We start from the raw sequence: 14,359 nt of genomic DNA on the forward strand, positions 1-14,359 counted from the left end.
TTCCTTCGCTTTGCTTTGGTTTCTCTTTCTCTTTCATCATCCACAGCATCCTTCTCCTTGTCATTCGTAAAATCACATAAAATCCTATAAAACACTTCTCTTTATTTCTTTCAATTCAGGCGTCCAGTCTCAACAGGACTCCACATATTATAATCGTCCAGCTCGTCGCTTGCAACAGCCAGCAGACAAAACTTCCTGCGTGAATATCATTTTTGTGTCTTTAAAGATACTTTTATACCTCCATTTCTCCGTACGTTCACCCGTTTCATAACGCTCTTCTCCCTAACTCTGCACTAGTTGTAACATTTCATCGCCTATCAACAACATAATCTGTCTGCCTTGTCCATTAATTCTTTCAGTGTCGTTTTAGTTACAGTCATCGTCCAACTCGCGCTCTCTACGCAATCTTCCCATTTTTTGAACTATGGCCACCATGCAGTCCAACAACCGTGCCTCCCTTCTCAATGGTCTTCGTACTGGAGGCGTGCGCTCTACGTCCATGTCTGGTCCTCATACTGCCGCTCTGGGCGGTTCATTCAACGTTCCACGATTTGCGTCTAACCAACACTCTGTTTTCGTAGAGGAGGAGGATATGGATGAAGTTGCCGAGCTTTTCTCACAAAACATGTATATCAACAATCAGGCAACTCGTCCCCTCACTGCTGCAGTAGACGGTCCAAATAACCGCTTCGTACAGCAACAAATGGCTGCTCAGAGTGCCCTCAATCCAAACAGTGTTCCATTTTACCCTTCTTATTCTCAGGGGATGCAGCCACAAAATCCTGGCGAGGTTCAGTTGCATGCGTATCAGCAGATGCAGATGATGCAATTGGAGATTGCGCGGTTACAGGTTTGTTGATTTATTTGATCGTTCACACGCGTGCTCATGATGATCATGCATTGTTCCAGTCTGAGCAGGCCCAACGTAATGCTCGTGCTCAAGCTATCCTCATTCAGCATGCTTTACGCCAGCAGATACAGAACAGGTGTGCAAGTGCCACAATTCCTTCCGTCACTACCGGTCCTCTTGAAGCAAGCTTTGATATCCGTCCTGTTGGTGGCTCTCCGCCTGCACGACGTCCTAGTCAGGCTGAACTCCTCAAAGCTCAGCTGGGAGTCCAAACTCCCCCACTTGAGGAGCAGGTGCCAATGACGGCCGTGTTGGGGGGACGAGCCGGCGTGCGTGTCACCTCTAGTGTCGCTTTCCCTAGCAGTCCCGAGACTCCGATTAGAGGATCGTCTCCTCCTGGGCAAACCACCGTGATTAGTGGTGGTACGTCGCTTGGAAATTCTTTGCCCAGTGGCAATGGACAGACCATGAAAGACAACACTCCTTCCAAGTCAGATGTCGCTGTGTCTTGGCGCCGTGGAAGCACTACTAATTCGGTTTTGAACGGTCTTCGCACGGTCTCCGCTGTTTCGCCGAGTGTTAAAATTACACCACCTCCTGGTGAACGTATTTCGCCTCCTCCTGGAAATGGTGCTACGTCTGCCAGCAAGGCGCGCCCACGCCCCTTGAGTTTTACAGCACCTCTCTCGCGCACGTTCCCTGTCATTGCCTTGGACTCTGGCAGCGAGCACGAGGATGCCTACTCAACTTCAAGTTCTGCCTCGCTCTCCAACCCCACTACCCCTCACTCTTCATCATCTTTAGACGCATCGCCACTGTCCGCCCGCGAGGAAGCAGCCAAGAAATTGTACGAGGGGCTGGGAATGGGACGTCCTATCTTACCTGTCTCACCCGTTCCCGTCGCACATAAATTTATCGGCCCTTTGAGACAGCCTCGTGGTCCGCCCTCTGGTGCTGATGAATTAGGACCCAAAAACTTTGCCACGCGCGTGCGCCGTAAGGCTATCGGCGGCCTGGGTGTTCTCATGGGTGCTCGCGAGCGCAGGGAAGCAATTGAGGCATACTAATCACGCTCGCTCGTTCGGCCTATTACAAAGTTCAACCAACTCAATATTTCGCTATGACTTGTCTCCTTGACTTCACCATTCCACTCTTTACGACGACAACAACTGCCTTGTGTGTTATAAACCCAACCCTGGGACTTTAGGTTGGAACGGACACGTTAGTGCTAGCGCTTTCTTCAACCCTGGCCTTCCCTTCACATTCGTTTCACCTTCCACTTTTACGTTCGACTTTATTTATTACTCCCTGGCGAGTGTGTGTTTTAGCTACTTTGTCTGCGGGCTTTTGATATGGTTGCCTGGTAGTACTCGGGACCCCTTTTCATCCCACCTTGCAACTTTTGTGTGTTAGGGAGGGCTATCAGTACGGCCTATGGCGCTGGTGGAAGTTGAGCTCCCACGAGTGCATGTTAGGCCTACTTCGGGCGTGCTGTTGTTTCATACTTGTACGCGTACGGTTGTTCATTTTAGCCGTTGTTCGAATGCGGATGTGCTCTCGTAAAATGTGTGTTGGATGAAAAATGAAGAATTAATTGATTGTAGTGTCAGTCTGAGTGAATCTCGAGGGATAGCGGCTTCTGCTTCTTCGTCAGAAATTCCCTACAAGCATGCGATGAAAGGCCCTTGAAGGCAATGTGTGTATCTGCACGTTTCAGTGTATAATTGTCTTGAATAGCGCCAGAGAACTTTGTCATCGAGCGTACACCATATAGGAAATTAAAAAGGGTGGCGACCCTGCCCCACTTGGCTTCCTTCCACTCAGAGGTATAGCCACGACATTCCTGCGGCTGTGAACATGCGGTTTCTGCCACAACAACATACCATACATTTTAGGACAAAGATGAGGACCGCAGTATAGGTTAACTTGTAGTAGCTGCATTTCCGCAGCAACAATGTGCCCTACCAGAAGCAAACTCCCCAGATATGAAAAGCCTATTTACACCTCTGCCCCACAATAGGCTTACCATGCTCCTAAGAAACCGTATCAGCAAAAGCCAGCACTGAAACACGAAGCAATGCATACCTGCCACTCTTCTCTACTGATCCACAGCTGGTGGAAAGTGCCAAGACTTGCTAGAATACTTCCTCCTAGCCAACCACCATACCTCCGCTCGATTGGGTTTCCAGGAGCGTGGATTTTGACCTGCAGACACATTTCTAGATCGATGGTGTATATTTAAAAGCACTTCACTCACGTGGGGGAAATTCCTGGATAGCTCTGCCTCCAAGCGATCAGCGAAACCAGGGAACAGGCTGCCTCCGCCAGTGAGGACCACATTTCCCATGAGAACTTGCCGCAGATCCGGGTCACAGGCTCGCAGGGACTCTGAAAGCAAGGTAGGGATGTTCTTTGGAAGATTTGGATTTTGCGCCTGTAGAAAGTGAGCGGCTTCGAGATCGGTTCGGTAGGGAGACACGTACCACTAGCTGCGGCGAGTGGAAGAAGAACTGTTCGCCAACTTGGTATCGCTCCGGCCCGAAGTATGTGTTGTAACCTGTCGGGAACTCGTATTGACGCGGTTGACGAGATGCAGCAGCTCTGCGATGCACGATAAGAAAAATCGAAAGCGTGCACAAAAGCAACCTACTGGTCGTTCCATCCCTGATCCAGAACGCCAGCGACGCTCTGTATCCACTCTTCGACTTCACGACTCTCGCACCAAACCCTCCAGCTTTCCGTTGTTCCAGGTATACGGTCTTCACGGAGGGTAAACCTGGGTGGTGCACCAGGCTCGACAGGCTGCATGTCATATTGATAAAATGAGTAATTCAGGCATAATAAACAACGAACCAATTTGTTGGCGATGAGTTGATGGGGGAGAAGTTCGATTCCCCGACGCGTCTGTGTGGGGTTACTCAAGATATGTCGAGCATGGGCTTGGACGAGTTTAGGTAACGCAGACGATACCAAACCTACATGATGTGAGAATGAGAAGAGCCAAATACGATCGACGCACCCTTTCGTAGTACGAAGCCATCAACTACTGGGGTGATGCTGGCCATTGCGTGCCCAACGTCTATCACTAGTGCTGAGCCCTTCCCTGCTGCAAAACTGCTCTCCAACATTGAAGACATCAGCGCCAAATAGCAAGTAAATCAGATCTTACGCATTCAGAACGCCAGTATTGGCAATATAGAAGGCAGGAACATGAAACTCCTCAAACATAATCTCTGCCATTCTTTCTCTATTTGCGGGTGTGTTCCAAGCCGGCTCGGTCACGAGGATGGGATGTTCTGAAGGATTAACTCGCATAACGTCGACCAGTGCATGCGAGATCAAAGCAGGGACCGGATTAAAATCAAAAACTGCAAAGCTAGATATAGATGCCATCCATGAACAGAATGTGAAGTTGCTTACTCAACGCATCCCGTACAGGGTTCCCGATTTCCATACCCTCTCTCCAGATCGAAGGGCCATTCTGCCCGAGGTAAAGTTTCGCGTCACTCGGGGTTTGTTTGGCGGTTGACTCGAAATTTTCTGGTGCATTTTCTGCCATCTGCACGTCGCTATCCCCTGTGGTCGACTTATAGCCATAAAACGACGGGATAATGGCCTTGGGGATATCATCCCCGGCGTATCCTGCGCGTACGGACGAGGAGCCTATATCAAGAACCAAAGCAGATACTTCATCTGCATAAAACCCGTCAAAGTCATAATATTTATGCCCAGAGACTGTCACTGACCTCCTCCGTAGTTGACCATCGCGGTTTATGATAGAGTGTAGTATGCCCGATCTAGATCTAACAAACATCTAATGGTCACGTGACTCCGACAGAAAAATAAGAAACTCAGTATGATCTTCATATCCCTTCTCGAGACTCTTTCCTAAAACATGGCGGTTACTGGCCTTGAGAGAGTGCGAAACAAGCGCAAGAAGGAGGGGGTTGAAGATGTCGAGAAAGGTCCTTTCTCTGGGGCAGTGGATTTGGAGATGCAGAGCGAAGACGAAGCAGAGGATGAGGACCGAGAGGGGGACGATGCGTCGGACGATGGAGATGTAGATGAATTCCCAGAAATTGATGTTGCCAGTGACAGCGACGAAGAAAGCGAGGAAGAGGAGGACACGGATGACCTCGACGAAGAAGACATCCTGGATGAAAACTCTGACGCCGACTCAGACTTGCATATATTCCCAAAATCTAAAAAGGTGGTTTCAAACATCACCGGACAAACAAAAGTTGTGTATCCAGAGATTGAACCTGACTATGATTCGGACTCCTCAACAGAAGATGTGAGTAGGTTCTAGCTTTTTCCTATACATCCTTGTGATGTAACTAACAATCTCAGGATCCTAACCGTGTTGGAAACATACCCATGCACTGGTACGATGATCTACCTCACTTGGGCTACGATATCAACGGAAAAAGAGTATTGCGTCCAGCTAAAGGCGACGAGCTCGATAGATTCCTTCAAACGGTGGAAGACCCCAATTCGTGGTATGCAATGCTTTCCTTCCAGTTAAGTTATACACTAATATGTTGCAGGACAACTGCTTTTGATAAAAATACCCAAATGGACAAACCGTTATCTGCTGAGGAATTAGACATTATTCGCAGACTGCAGGCTGGGGAAAATCCTGATGCGGAATACGACCCATATGAACCTACCATCGAGTGGTTCACTGGTAAAGGCAAAGAAGAAGTCATGCCTCTCTCCTCGGCCCCAGAACCAAAGCGCAGATGGCTACCAAGTAAATGGGAGAAACAAAAGGTCTATTTTCCCCTTGGTTCCATGTTACACTTCCTTATTTTATCCTTGCCAGATCATGAAGATTGTTCGTGCCATCCGTCAAGGTCGAATCGTGGGATCCAAGCCTACTGCAGCGGATAAAAAGCAGCAATTCTATGCTATATGGAACGAGCCACCGTCTAATCAACCGCCCCCGTTACCAGCACCCAAACCAAAGCTTCCTACGAATTCCGAATCCTATAATCCCCCCGAAGAATACTTGCCAACTGAAGAGGAGCGGAAACAGTGGGAGAATACTGATCCCGAAGACCGCGAACGAGACTACCTTCCTCAAAAGTATTCTTCTCTTCGTCTGGTTCCCGCATACGACCAGTTCATCAAGCAACGTTTCAATCGCCAGCTTGATCTCTATCTTGCACCACGCATACAAAGGGTGAAACTTAATGTAGACCCTAACAGCCTGCTGCCAAAACTACCAAGCCCGAATAGCTTACGGCCGTTCCCCAACTACAAGTCACTGCAATTCATGCATACTAAAGCACGAGTCAGGTGTCTAAGCATAAGTCCTGATGGCGCGTGGGTGACTAGTGGTGACGAGAGCGGAGTGATCAGCCTCTGGGAGGTCAACGTGGGGCGAGAGGTCAAGCGTTGGAACCTGGGCAGCAAAGTTGGCGCCATTGAATGGTGCCCAAGACTTGACGTTTGTTTCTTCGTTGCCGGAACGTAAGGGGTAGTTGTTCCTCACAATCACCACATTACTGACAAATGCCTTAGGGACGAACGACTACATTTTTTCATACCTCCAAATATCTCTCCTGCCATACTAACGATGACACAGTCAACCCTGGCACCCGCCACTCTTCCCCCTGCTACTCAGTCATCAATTAAATGGATATCGACATCCGGAGCTGCTGAGGACGGTCCCATTTTGACCATTGAACTCCCAAGCGCATCTGGACTGTCAAGGCAGTTGACTTGGCACAGAAAGGGAGATTATATAGCTTCAGTCTGTAAGCAAAAAGGTTTCGCGAGTACTCTCTCAATAGCTAATAGGCCTTCATTTACAGCCAGTAGCGAAACTCAAAGCAGTGTTTGGATGCATCAGATCTCACGCCGGCACTCACAGGCACCGTTCAAAAAAATCAAGGGTGCTGTTCAGATGGTGTTATTCCATCCTACGAAGCCCCACTTTTTCGTTGCGGTACGTGTTCCACTTGACGAGCTCCTTCTCGTGCTCATTCCAATGTAATAGACCCAACGTTATGTCAGACTGTATAATCTGGCTGAGCAGAAGCTGCTGAAAACTCTTATGCCTGGTATCAAATGGATATCGTCGATGGACGTACATCCGTCTGGTGACCATATTATTGTCGGCGGCTACGACCGAAAGCTGTGCTGGTTCGATCTAGAACTAAGCGAAAAACCCTACAAAGTTCTTCGGTATGTTATTCGTTTTGATTCCAAATCGATCGTTAATTTCGGCGACTTGCCACCAGCTATCACTCAAGAGCCATTCGATCACTGCATTTCCACCCAACCTACCCTCTTTTTGCGTCTTCATCTGACGACGGCTCGATCCAAATTTTCCACGCAAGGGTCTACAGTGATCTTATGACGGATCCGCTAATTGTACCCCTCAAGATATTGCGCGGCCATGATGTCCAGGAGGGACTTGGTGTGCTTCAGATCAAGTGGGTCAACAAGCAACCATGGTTGGTTAGCGCAGGGGCCGATGGCAGTGTCTCGCTGTGGTGTAGTTGAAGATCAGTCCTTTGTCTGAGTTTGACCATGAAATAACCCCTTTGTTGAGTTTGAATCTTCGAATTAGTGTGGCTGTGAACCTGAGCATGACTGACGTGGGCACCAAAGTGACCAAATCGCCACACTGAGATGTCAGGGAATAGTGCTAGGGCGTCACTAACCAATGATAGATAATGAGGTGTGTAGCTCAATGTCGGGTTTTTATAACCTATCTCATCTTGAATCGCAGGCAGGATCTCCAACATCCGCCGAGTTCATGCAGATCAGCAGATTAACTAGATATCACCAAGTGGGGGATTATCTGCTACTGCTACTAGGGCCATAAGTCGCAGCTCCGCTCCAGCAGTCCAGTACAAGTCTGTTCTCGGAAGCCTGTCTCGCATGTGTACACTCTGAGGATTTGATAGTTTCCAGTTTTCTCGTTCAATGGAAACTTAGTCCATGAAACGACCACTGGACAATCAAGCAAGAATATCATCATTGAGTCCTCGCACTTTCACCTCTGGCGCATCTGGTACCTTGGTACATCTACCTAGTGGCGACTCCGCTGCTAGATTAAGATGCTGACATGCTCGGTCATGACAACCGAGTACTAACACGAAATATCATACCCCCGTACAAGGAAATTTACCTCTGCCCGTGAACGCATGCCTGAAAGGTACGTAACGGTCCAATGAACACTGACCTGGTTCTTGCTGCGACCGAAAGAGGTCTCGACGCCACGTCGATCAGGACTGGAAATTAATTATTGGATACATTGTCAAAGAGGTATATATATCCGATGGAGCACCCAAGATATTCAGTTTACTCTCCATTAGTTGCTTCCTCATCTACTGGCTTTCTCACTGTCGCTCGTTACACCCTCCCAAGTCAATCATAATGGTTGAGTGGAAAACACTGAAGGAAGTGAAAGCAGAGGGCAGTGAGTATCGTGCTTAATTCTTAGGAATTTCCTACTCTGATCATTTTGCCCTTATAGTTGCTTTCACCAAGGTAGTCTATGTCCTGCTTGGAATTTATGTATGGGAAATCTGCACGACTGGTGGATTTGAGTTATCTGTATTCTTGGGTAAGCGTAAGCTGGCTTGGCCTTTGGTGCGTCTCTTCTCTCATCTATAATCTTGGCTGACCATGACAGCCACAGAGTATGTGCATTAACCATTGACAACTTTCCGATGCTTATGTGGTTCAAAGTCTTCTTCTTCTTGTGCCGTTACAGCATGCTCTTTGCTTTCATTGGATTGTAAGCCGCCAAACTATCCCCTTGTGTTACTGACTAAAATCAACTCTAGGATCATCTTTGTTAATATCTCCACGAAGGTAACATTATGTTTCCCTAAAATATAAAGTAACTCATCCTCGGCCTCGGTTAGATTGATTGTAATGTATGTGCTGTTTTCCATGTGCGGACTACGGCTGATATTAATATTGGTCATCCAAAGGCTTTGTATACTTTCACTTCTGTGAGTTGGTGGAGGCATCATTAGATTGCTTGAAACTAACATGAGACTCGCAGGTCGCAGGCAATTTAACAATTCTAAGTGCCTCCACCTCGCTGATGATCAGAACGTAAGTACTGTCTCGCTTTATATCATTCATTATAAGCTATTGATCTCACCTTCGAAGCATGGCGCTCTGGGAGTGGAAACGTCGCGCAGTTCTGTCGATGCTTGCCCTATCATTCGGGAAGTGCGCGATCCTAATTTGCACCATAATGACCGTGAAAGCATCATGGGATGACCAGGCTGGAACTTGTATGGTTATCAGAACAAATCACATCCTCCTGAATCTGAATCACGCCTACAGCAAGTGACCCAAGTTCTCTGCTATATTTCGCAGCTCATTCAACGTCTACCAGCCATGTCATTTGACTTCGTGATTTTGGTGATGACACTATTCGTTCTGAGAAAGCGTTTCAGGCATGAGGATCTTTCGGGCCTTCTCTGTCGCGATGGCTTGGTTTACTTCCTCGTTACATCGACTTGCAACACCGTCCCAGCCGTAGGTCCTCCTCTCAGATACTCTCTCACTTGAGCTGACATCCACACAGGTCCTAGCTGCTCTCAACCTCAACGGTGAGCCAGCTATTTTGTAATTAATTTAGAATCAACCCTGACTTGTATTGGGACTCTTAGATGAGATGAATGTGTGAGTGACTTTCACAATTACATTCCGTTTTACCGGGCTAAAACAAATGCTTGACGTAGCATCGCGATGGTAAGTTGCATGCATGGCTGCTTTATTTATCTGACTGGACTCTTTATTTCAGGTACCCGCTGCTGCAGTCTCGTACGTGCTTTGTTTTGTTCTCATGGTCATATTTATAGCGGCATACAGAGCTATTGCTGCCTGTCGTGTGTTTATTCACCTCGATGCATATAACAAAAGCAACGGCGAAAAGGTTCATAATAAACCGACGGTGGTTAATCACAACTCCACTTCTCCTTCAGTTAGCCCCACAGGTCCTAGTTCAACGCCGGGTCTTGTCAGCTTCCTGCCCTTGCCCAGTCCCAAGACAACGAAGCCGGGGATTCGTGCCACTATGGGCATTATGGATTCGTTTAGGTATGTACTTGGTCAAAAGTAAAATGAGAAGATATAATAATAATGAGTTCCAGCCCACCACAATCCGCCTGGAGGAAGCCCCCTTACGAGCGCCGCAGCGACCGCACTTCGGTCGACTCCGAGCCAGACTCGAAGTCCTTACGGTATATCTCAGCCGTTTGAGTGGATAATGGACAATGCTTCTCATCACCGTTTCATTCCGGGTTTCACAGTTCGAAGGTTGCAATTTGGAAATGTAGGAGAAATATCTGTAATCAAATGGGTTTATTCGCCCTAGTTGTTCAGTATATACTGTGACTCAGAGATAATAGTATGGAGATAGACCTCGAATTTTGTTATTGCAAATATAATGCTTTTGGTGGTATACGGATGACATGGCGATAAGTAAGGCAACCTGCACTCATAGGGTGGTACGCCATTGACCACGCATCATCGCCGACGTGACGGGCGCCCAGACCTCCGCCGCGCTGCTGGTAGTCCCTGGCGGTTCATTCTCGTCGACTTCGGTACAGGCGTCATGCCTTTTGACTTTCTCCACTCCTCCCTTCGCGAGTTCCTTGAACCGTGAGTCGAAATGCGCGATGGTTTTGTTGTTGACAACTTTTCAGAATCATCGAGTTCCATGGCATCTAACAAAACATAATCAGGTTGGAATTTTGAGACTGTCCAGAGAGCTTATAGACCTGGTGCCATAGAATCATCTGGTGGGGTAGATGTGAGCGAGGATGACTTGTACATTAGATAAACCGAAACACGAGAAAAGATGCCTTCCTCGTCTACTATCTCAAAGCTTGAAAATGCGACGAACCTTGCGCATTATCATCACCTTCCACCGGTTCTGCTAATTCCTTATCTCCATCATCAATTTTCGCCATCAATTTAGAATTGAGTCTTTGCAGACGTGCAGCCTCAGTTGCTGCGTATACACCTTCGTCGCGTTTTTTTGCTCGGAATGAGCGCTTTACTTTTGATCTAGTTGATTTTGCCATGTTGACGACAATGTGGAAGGAGTCACGACCAGCTCGCAAATGAGGGGAATTTCAAGTTGATACACACGTGACACATCATATATTTCTTTCCAAGTTCAAGATCTTGCAAAAACCATTCAAAAGCAGCCTCTTCATACTGTCTATCCGTTAGATAGTAGCCGCGCGTTACACCTTTCATTGTGGGGCACCAGACTTATCCCAAAAAGTTGGATGGTCCAAAGATAACATGTTCGTCAACTCGTGCTGTCTCCGAAGAATGATTACCAGCTCAGAAAGTACCTGAATCAGCCAGCACCACTGCCATAGGCATAAGTCTGAAAATTAGCCCGAGTCGACAGCACTGCGGATAGTTAGTCATATTGTGATGCAAGATCGTCTTCCAAGTCTAGACACCCTCTATTGCAAACGCAGGTTCAAGGACAAGCGATCATCTAGGTTTCTGATGCATCGCGATAGATCATGCAAGCACTATACAAACCTACTTCGATAGAATAAACTCTCGAAAGTCCTATGATACAACAAGAGTAATGGTCTTGAGCTGTCGATGTTTTGAGCGAACACTACACTGCATGATCATTCTGGAGGAGCTTCCCTGTAAAGTCGCAAAACATATAAGCATAGAGAATTGAAACAGAAGAAATGATACTCATGATATACAACACGTTATTACACCTGCAGGAAAGCTGGTAAACGCATCAACGATGGATCAATGAAACACATACCTGATGAAGACTTCTCCCAGAGCACCATTTGATTTCCCGTCTTGGAATTCCTCTGTGTTGGCCAGCTACACAGTATATTAGAGGTCCATAGAAATAAACATCAAACTGGTTGTTCATACCTGGAGGTTCATGTACCCATCCGTACTGACAAGGAATCCTTTGTACTCGAGCCCCCATTTTAGCTTTACAAATACCGGCTTGCCGGTAAGCTCCTGCATGAAAGGCTTGGGATTAACAGGGTTGACCTATGGTGAGTTAATATCATGACATCCAGCTATGAACTTGTTGACGCACCGACGACATCTTGGTTGTTGATAGAGGATAGATGTAAGTAAATTCGGACTTCGAAAAAGGCAAAAAGAAACCACCACATAAAACACGACTTGTGACATATCACTTTGATTCACTTTTGGCCGCGTTTGTACCGTGAACTTGTGCTTAGCATGTCAGACCGCGAAGGACACTCGGGAGCTGGACCGTCGGATGAAGATCTGTCGCTGCCGAAGGCAACAGTGGCAAAGATGATCAGTGGTATGTTTAGCATGTAGTTCGTTTTCCGATCTCTCGAACTGTTATTTGTTCCCCTCTCAGAACTACTACCAGCTGAAGTGACATGCGCAAAGGAGACGCGAGATCTAGTCATAGAGTGTTGTGTAGGTGAACATCGTCAATGATCTTTATGTACCTTATTAGGGCTCACACATTTGGTAGAATTTATTCACTTGATCTCGTCAGAGGCCAACGAGATATGTGAGCAAGAATCTAAGAAGACAATAGCACCAGAGCATATAATCGCAGCACTGAAGGCATGTTTATGGTTGATCTCTATCCTTTGCTGACTTTGCTGTAGCGGCTAGGCTTTGATTCCTTTACAACTGAAGTTGAAGATGTCTTGAAAGATCACAAGCAGCAACAAAAGGTGTGTAAAGTTCATACTGACACCCAGCATGTGATGGACTTTGTCTTAGGACCGGGAGAAGAAGGCAGACAAGATAAAAGATTCGGGTTTAACGCCAGAAGAACTTATGGCAAAGCAAGAAGAGCTTTTCGCTGCAAGTCGTGCAAGATTTGCTCAACCGCAGGGACAGCAACCACCATCTGCGGAAACTTAAGTGGTGACGCCAATAGCGAACATCCACGGGACCTGTGATTCGTATTATTGTTGTATTGGACGCTGTACATCAGTACTTCTAATGATTTTTATTTTCTATTTCTTTGTCTTGTCGCTGCCTCAGAACTTCAAGGCGTCTATGTGGAGAGTCTTGGTTCCATTCTTCAACTCCATCGGAACCCACTGTAAGGTTTGGAAGACCAAGTTGTTGAACCGTGAAAGAGGCTGACACCGAAGCATATAGTGTTGCTAGAATGCGTGAATGATGGTCTAATTAGTTCTGCGTCAACATCATGACTACACTGACAAACCTTCATAGACATCTCCGTTTGCGATGGACAATCCCGCGGCAAGCCCACCAAGAAAAGAGTTGCCAGCACCTAGTTTCTATCAGTACAATCACAGCCATGCAGATATCCGCCCAAAGAATTACCTGTGACGTCGACCACCTCCAAATTGTCGACATTCTCAGCGGAACTCCAGAATGCATCAATCCATCGCCCTTTCTCGTCAGAAGACATGACATATGCACCGAGGGCACCACTGCGTATTATAACGCTTCCACTATGTTCTTTACCCACACCCATCTTGAAGAACTCCGATGCAGCATTTTCAACAGCAGATTTCGTGACAATCAACGGAAGAGAAAGCAAGTTCAGTGCCTCCTCAGCATTTGGACTAGTGTTTGCGTGAGCAGGGAGAGACTGATGCTAACTATGTCTCGCCTACCTGAGGATTGTGATATGTGGGAGGACTGCTTTCAGCGAAGGTAACTCCTCGGGAATACATCTATCCTGCTTAATATTCAATCATTGATTGTGAAACAGAAGCCTGCACGAACAGGTATGGGTTCAAATATTGTGGTCGGGTTCCATTCTTCAACCTGTTGGATTTCTGATACGATTTGAAGTGCACGTGTGGGTGAACAAATGAAATGAACCGAAGCAGGACGTGTAAGTCGCGTTCTTTCCAAGTCGCAAGGCGTCAGTCTGATCCGCGGAGTGATGTATTCAAAACTATTGTGGTATGGGAATGTCAGATATGATGGCGATAGATGTATGAAATAGCAACCCTCGATGTTGTCCTCTGTAAAAATTCCTTGATCGAGTAGTAACGCGATTCATGTTGTCACGAAAGTGCCATAGGTTGGAACCGTAAGTCAGTAACCGATCCTCTATGTCCTGAGGGAAATCGTTTCCTCTATCAACAATCATCCCGAGGGTATCAGGAGGCAACCTGCAAGATCGATTCGTTCACAAATCCAAGTCATACAACGTATTAATGCTGACCAGATGCGAGCACCGATAATAGCATACGTTCCTCCACCTCCAATCTATTATGATGTGCAGCGTGAGGACATTGACAGCATCAATTGAATCTGTAACTAGCTTCCCTGGGGTGCCACCGTCTTTCCGGTAGGTTTCCCTTGCTCATCTGCAAAGGAAAATTCATCGATGATGAACATTCCAAAGGTCACAAATTGAATCGTCATCTCCAGAATTCAATAGTACGAGGGTATGAAACAAATTTGGACCCACAACAAGCGTTACTGTGAACCTGCCGGTTGCTTCCGGCATGGTGTTACCGCGGCGTCTCCGTTGCTATTGGT

At 47.0% G+C, this 14,359-nt stretch overlaps 9 protein-coding genes across 9 annotated transcripts; 5 read left to right on the forward strand and 4 right to left on the reverse strand.

Annotated features, from left to right (window-relative positions):
- Positions 1 to 306: 306 nt before the first annotated feature.
- Positions 307 to 2,119, forward strand: EDB93DRAFT_428826 (uncharacterized protein). Its single transcript, XM_041456334.1, has 2 exons — positions 307 to 850; positions 910 to 2,119. The coding sequence occupies exons 1-2, from the start codon at positions 425 to 427 to the stop codon at positions 1,915 to 1,917; spliced, it is 1,434 nt and encodes a 477-aa protein (XP_041312609.1). The 5' UTR covers positions 307 to 424; the 3' UTR covers positions 1,918 to 2,119.
- A 392-nt stretch (positions 2,120 to 2,511) lies between these two features.
- EDB93DRAFT_1318532 (actin family) lies at positions 2,512 to 4,627 on the reverse strand. Its single transcript, XM_041454864.1, has 10 exons — positions 4,597 to 4,627; positions 4,271 to 4,543; positions 4,020 to 4,218; positions 3,870 to 3,964; positions 3,704 to 3,825; positions 3,501 to 3,652; positions 3,334 to 3,451; positions 3,108 to 3,284; positions 2,936 to 3,055; positions 2,512 to 2,883 (listed from the first exon to the last, which is right to left on the reverse strand). The coding sequence occupies exons 1-10, from the start codon at positions 4,613 to 4,615 to the stop codon at positions 2,845 to 2,847; spliced, it is 1,314 nt and encodes a 437-aa protein (XP_041312610.1). The 5' UTR covers positions 4,616 to 4,627; the 3' UTR covers positions 2,512 to 2,844.
- Positions 4,628 to 4,647: 20 nt separating this feature from the next.
- EDB93DRAFT_1116807 (BOP1NT-domain-containing protein) lies at positions 4,648 to 7,459 on the forward strand. The gene is made up of 8 exons (XM_041448352.1): positions 4,648 to 5,144; positions 5,201 to 5,349; positions 5,398 to 5,623; positions 5,676 to 6,325; positions 6,377 to 6,612; positions 6,670 to 6,803; positions 6,855 to 7,042; positions 7,099 to 7,459. Exons 1-8 carry the CDS (start codon positions 4,746 to 4,748, stop codon positions 7,361 to 7,363), a joined length of 2,247 nt encoding a protein of 748 aa, XP_041312611.1. The 5' UTR covers positions 4,648 to 4,745; the 3' UTR covers positions 7,364 to 7,459.
- Positions 7,460 to 8,242: 783 nt separating this feature from the next.
- EDB93DRAFT_1237693 (uncharacterized protein) lies at positions 8,243 to 9,458 on the forward strand (the record flags this gene model as incomplete). Its single annotated transcript, XM_041451449.1, has 9 exons — positions 8,243 to 8,285; positions 8,343 to 8,462; positions 8,558 to 8,606; positions 8,656 to 8,683; positions 8,806 to 8,826; positions 8,880 to 8,932; positions 8,990 to 9,168; positions 9,222 to 9,364; positions 9,414 to 9,458. The coding sequence occupies 9 exons, from the start codon at positions 8,243 to 8,245 to the stop codon at positions 9,456 to 9,458; spliced, it is 681 nt and encodes a 226-aa protein (XP_041312612.1).
- Positions 9,459 to 9,631: 173 nt separating this feature from the next.
- Positions 9,632 to 10,227, forward strand: EDB93DRAFT_429112 (uncharacterized protein). Its single transcript, XM_041456337.1, has one exon. The coding sequence runs from the start codon at positions 9,736 to 9,738 to the stop codon at positions 10,096 to 10,098; it is 363 nt and encodes a 120-aa protein (XP_041312613.1). The 5' UTR covers positions 9,632 to 9,735; the 3' UTR covers positions 10,099 to 10,227.
- On the reverse strand, positions 10,228 to 11,045 carry EDB93DRAFT_429111 (uncharacterized protein). Its single transcript, XM_041456336.1, has 2 exons — positions 10,737 to 11,045; positions 10,228 to 10,557 (listed from the first exon to the last, which is right to left on the reverse strand). The coding sequence occupies exons 1-2, from the start codon at positions 10,915 to 10,917 to the stop codon at positions 10,358 to 10,360; spliced, it is 381 nt and encodes a 126-aa protein (XP_041312614.1). The 5' UTR covers positions 10,918 to 11,045; the 3' UTR covers positions 10,228 to 10,357.
- Positions 11,046 to 11,075: 30 nt separating this feature from the next.
- EDB93DRAFT_1116813 (uncharacterized protein) lies at positions 11,076 to 11,978 on the reverse strand. Its single transcript, XM_041448353.1, has 6 exons — positions 11,934 to 11,978; positions 11,759 to 11,884; positions 11,640 to 11,704; positions 11,569 to 11,589; positions 11,400 to 11,512; positions 11,076 to 11,348 (listed from the first exon to the last, which is right to left on the reverse strand). The coding sequence occupies exons 1-5, from the start codon at positions 11,940 to 11,942 to the stop codon at positions 11,491 to 11,493; spliced, it is 243 nt and encodes an 80-aa protein (XP_041312615.1). The 5' UTR covers positions 11,943 to 11,978; the 3' UTR covers positions 11,076 to 11,348; positions 11,400 to 11,490.
- On the forward strand, positions 11,833 to 12,855 carry EDB93DRAFT_1116816 (TATA binding protein-associated phosphoprotein). The gene is made up of 6 exons (XM_041448354.1): positions 11,833 to 11,889; positions 11,958 to 12,170; positions 12,231 to 12,296; positions 12,351 to 12,445; positions 12,490 to 12,558; positions 12,608 to 12,855. The coding sequence occupies exons 2-6, from the start codon at positions 12,083 to 12,085 to the stop codon at positions 12,749 to 12,751; spliced, it is 462 nt and encodes a 153-aa protein (XP_041312616.1). The 5' UTR covers positions 11,833 to 11,889; positions 11,958 to 12,082; the 3' UTR covers positions 12,752 to 12,855.
- On the reverse strand, positions 12,830 to 14,242 carry EDB93DRAFT_1075671 (Ribokinase-like protein; the record flags this gene model as incomplete). The annotated part of the gene is made up of 8 exons (XM_041445181.1): positions 12,830 to 12,999; positions 13,062 to 13,130; positions 13,184 to 13,428; positions 13,480 to 13,544; positions 13,592 to 13,766; positions 13,822 to 13,986; positions 14,040 to 14,083; positions 14,156 to 14,242. 8 exons carry the CDS (start codon positions 14,240 to 14,242, stop codon positions 12,830 to 12,832), a joined length of 1,020 nt encoding a protein of 339 aa, XP_041312617.1.
- Positions 14,243 to 14,359: the final 117 nt, after the last annotated feature.

Source organism: Suillus bovinus, assembly GCF_016758785.1.
Source record: "Suillus bovinus strain UH-Sbo-P2 chromosome Unknown EDB93scaffold_3, whole genome shotgun sequence".
Classification (NCBI taxonomy): Eukaryota; Fungi; Basidiomycota; class Agaricomycetes; order Boletales; family Suillaceae; genus Suillus; species Suillus bovinus.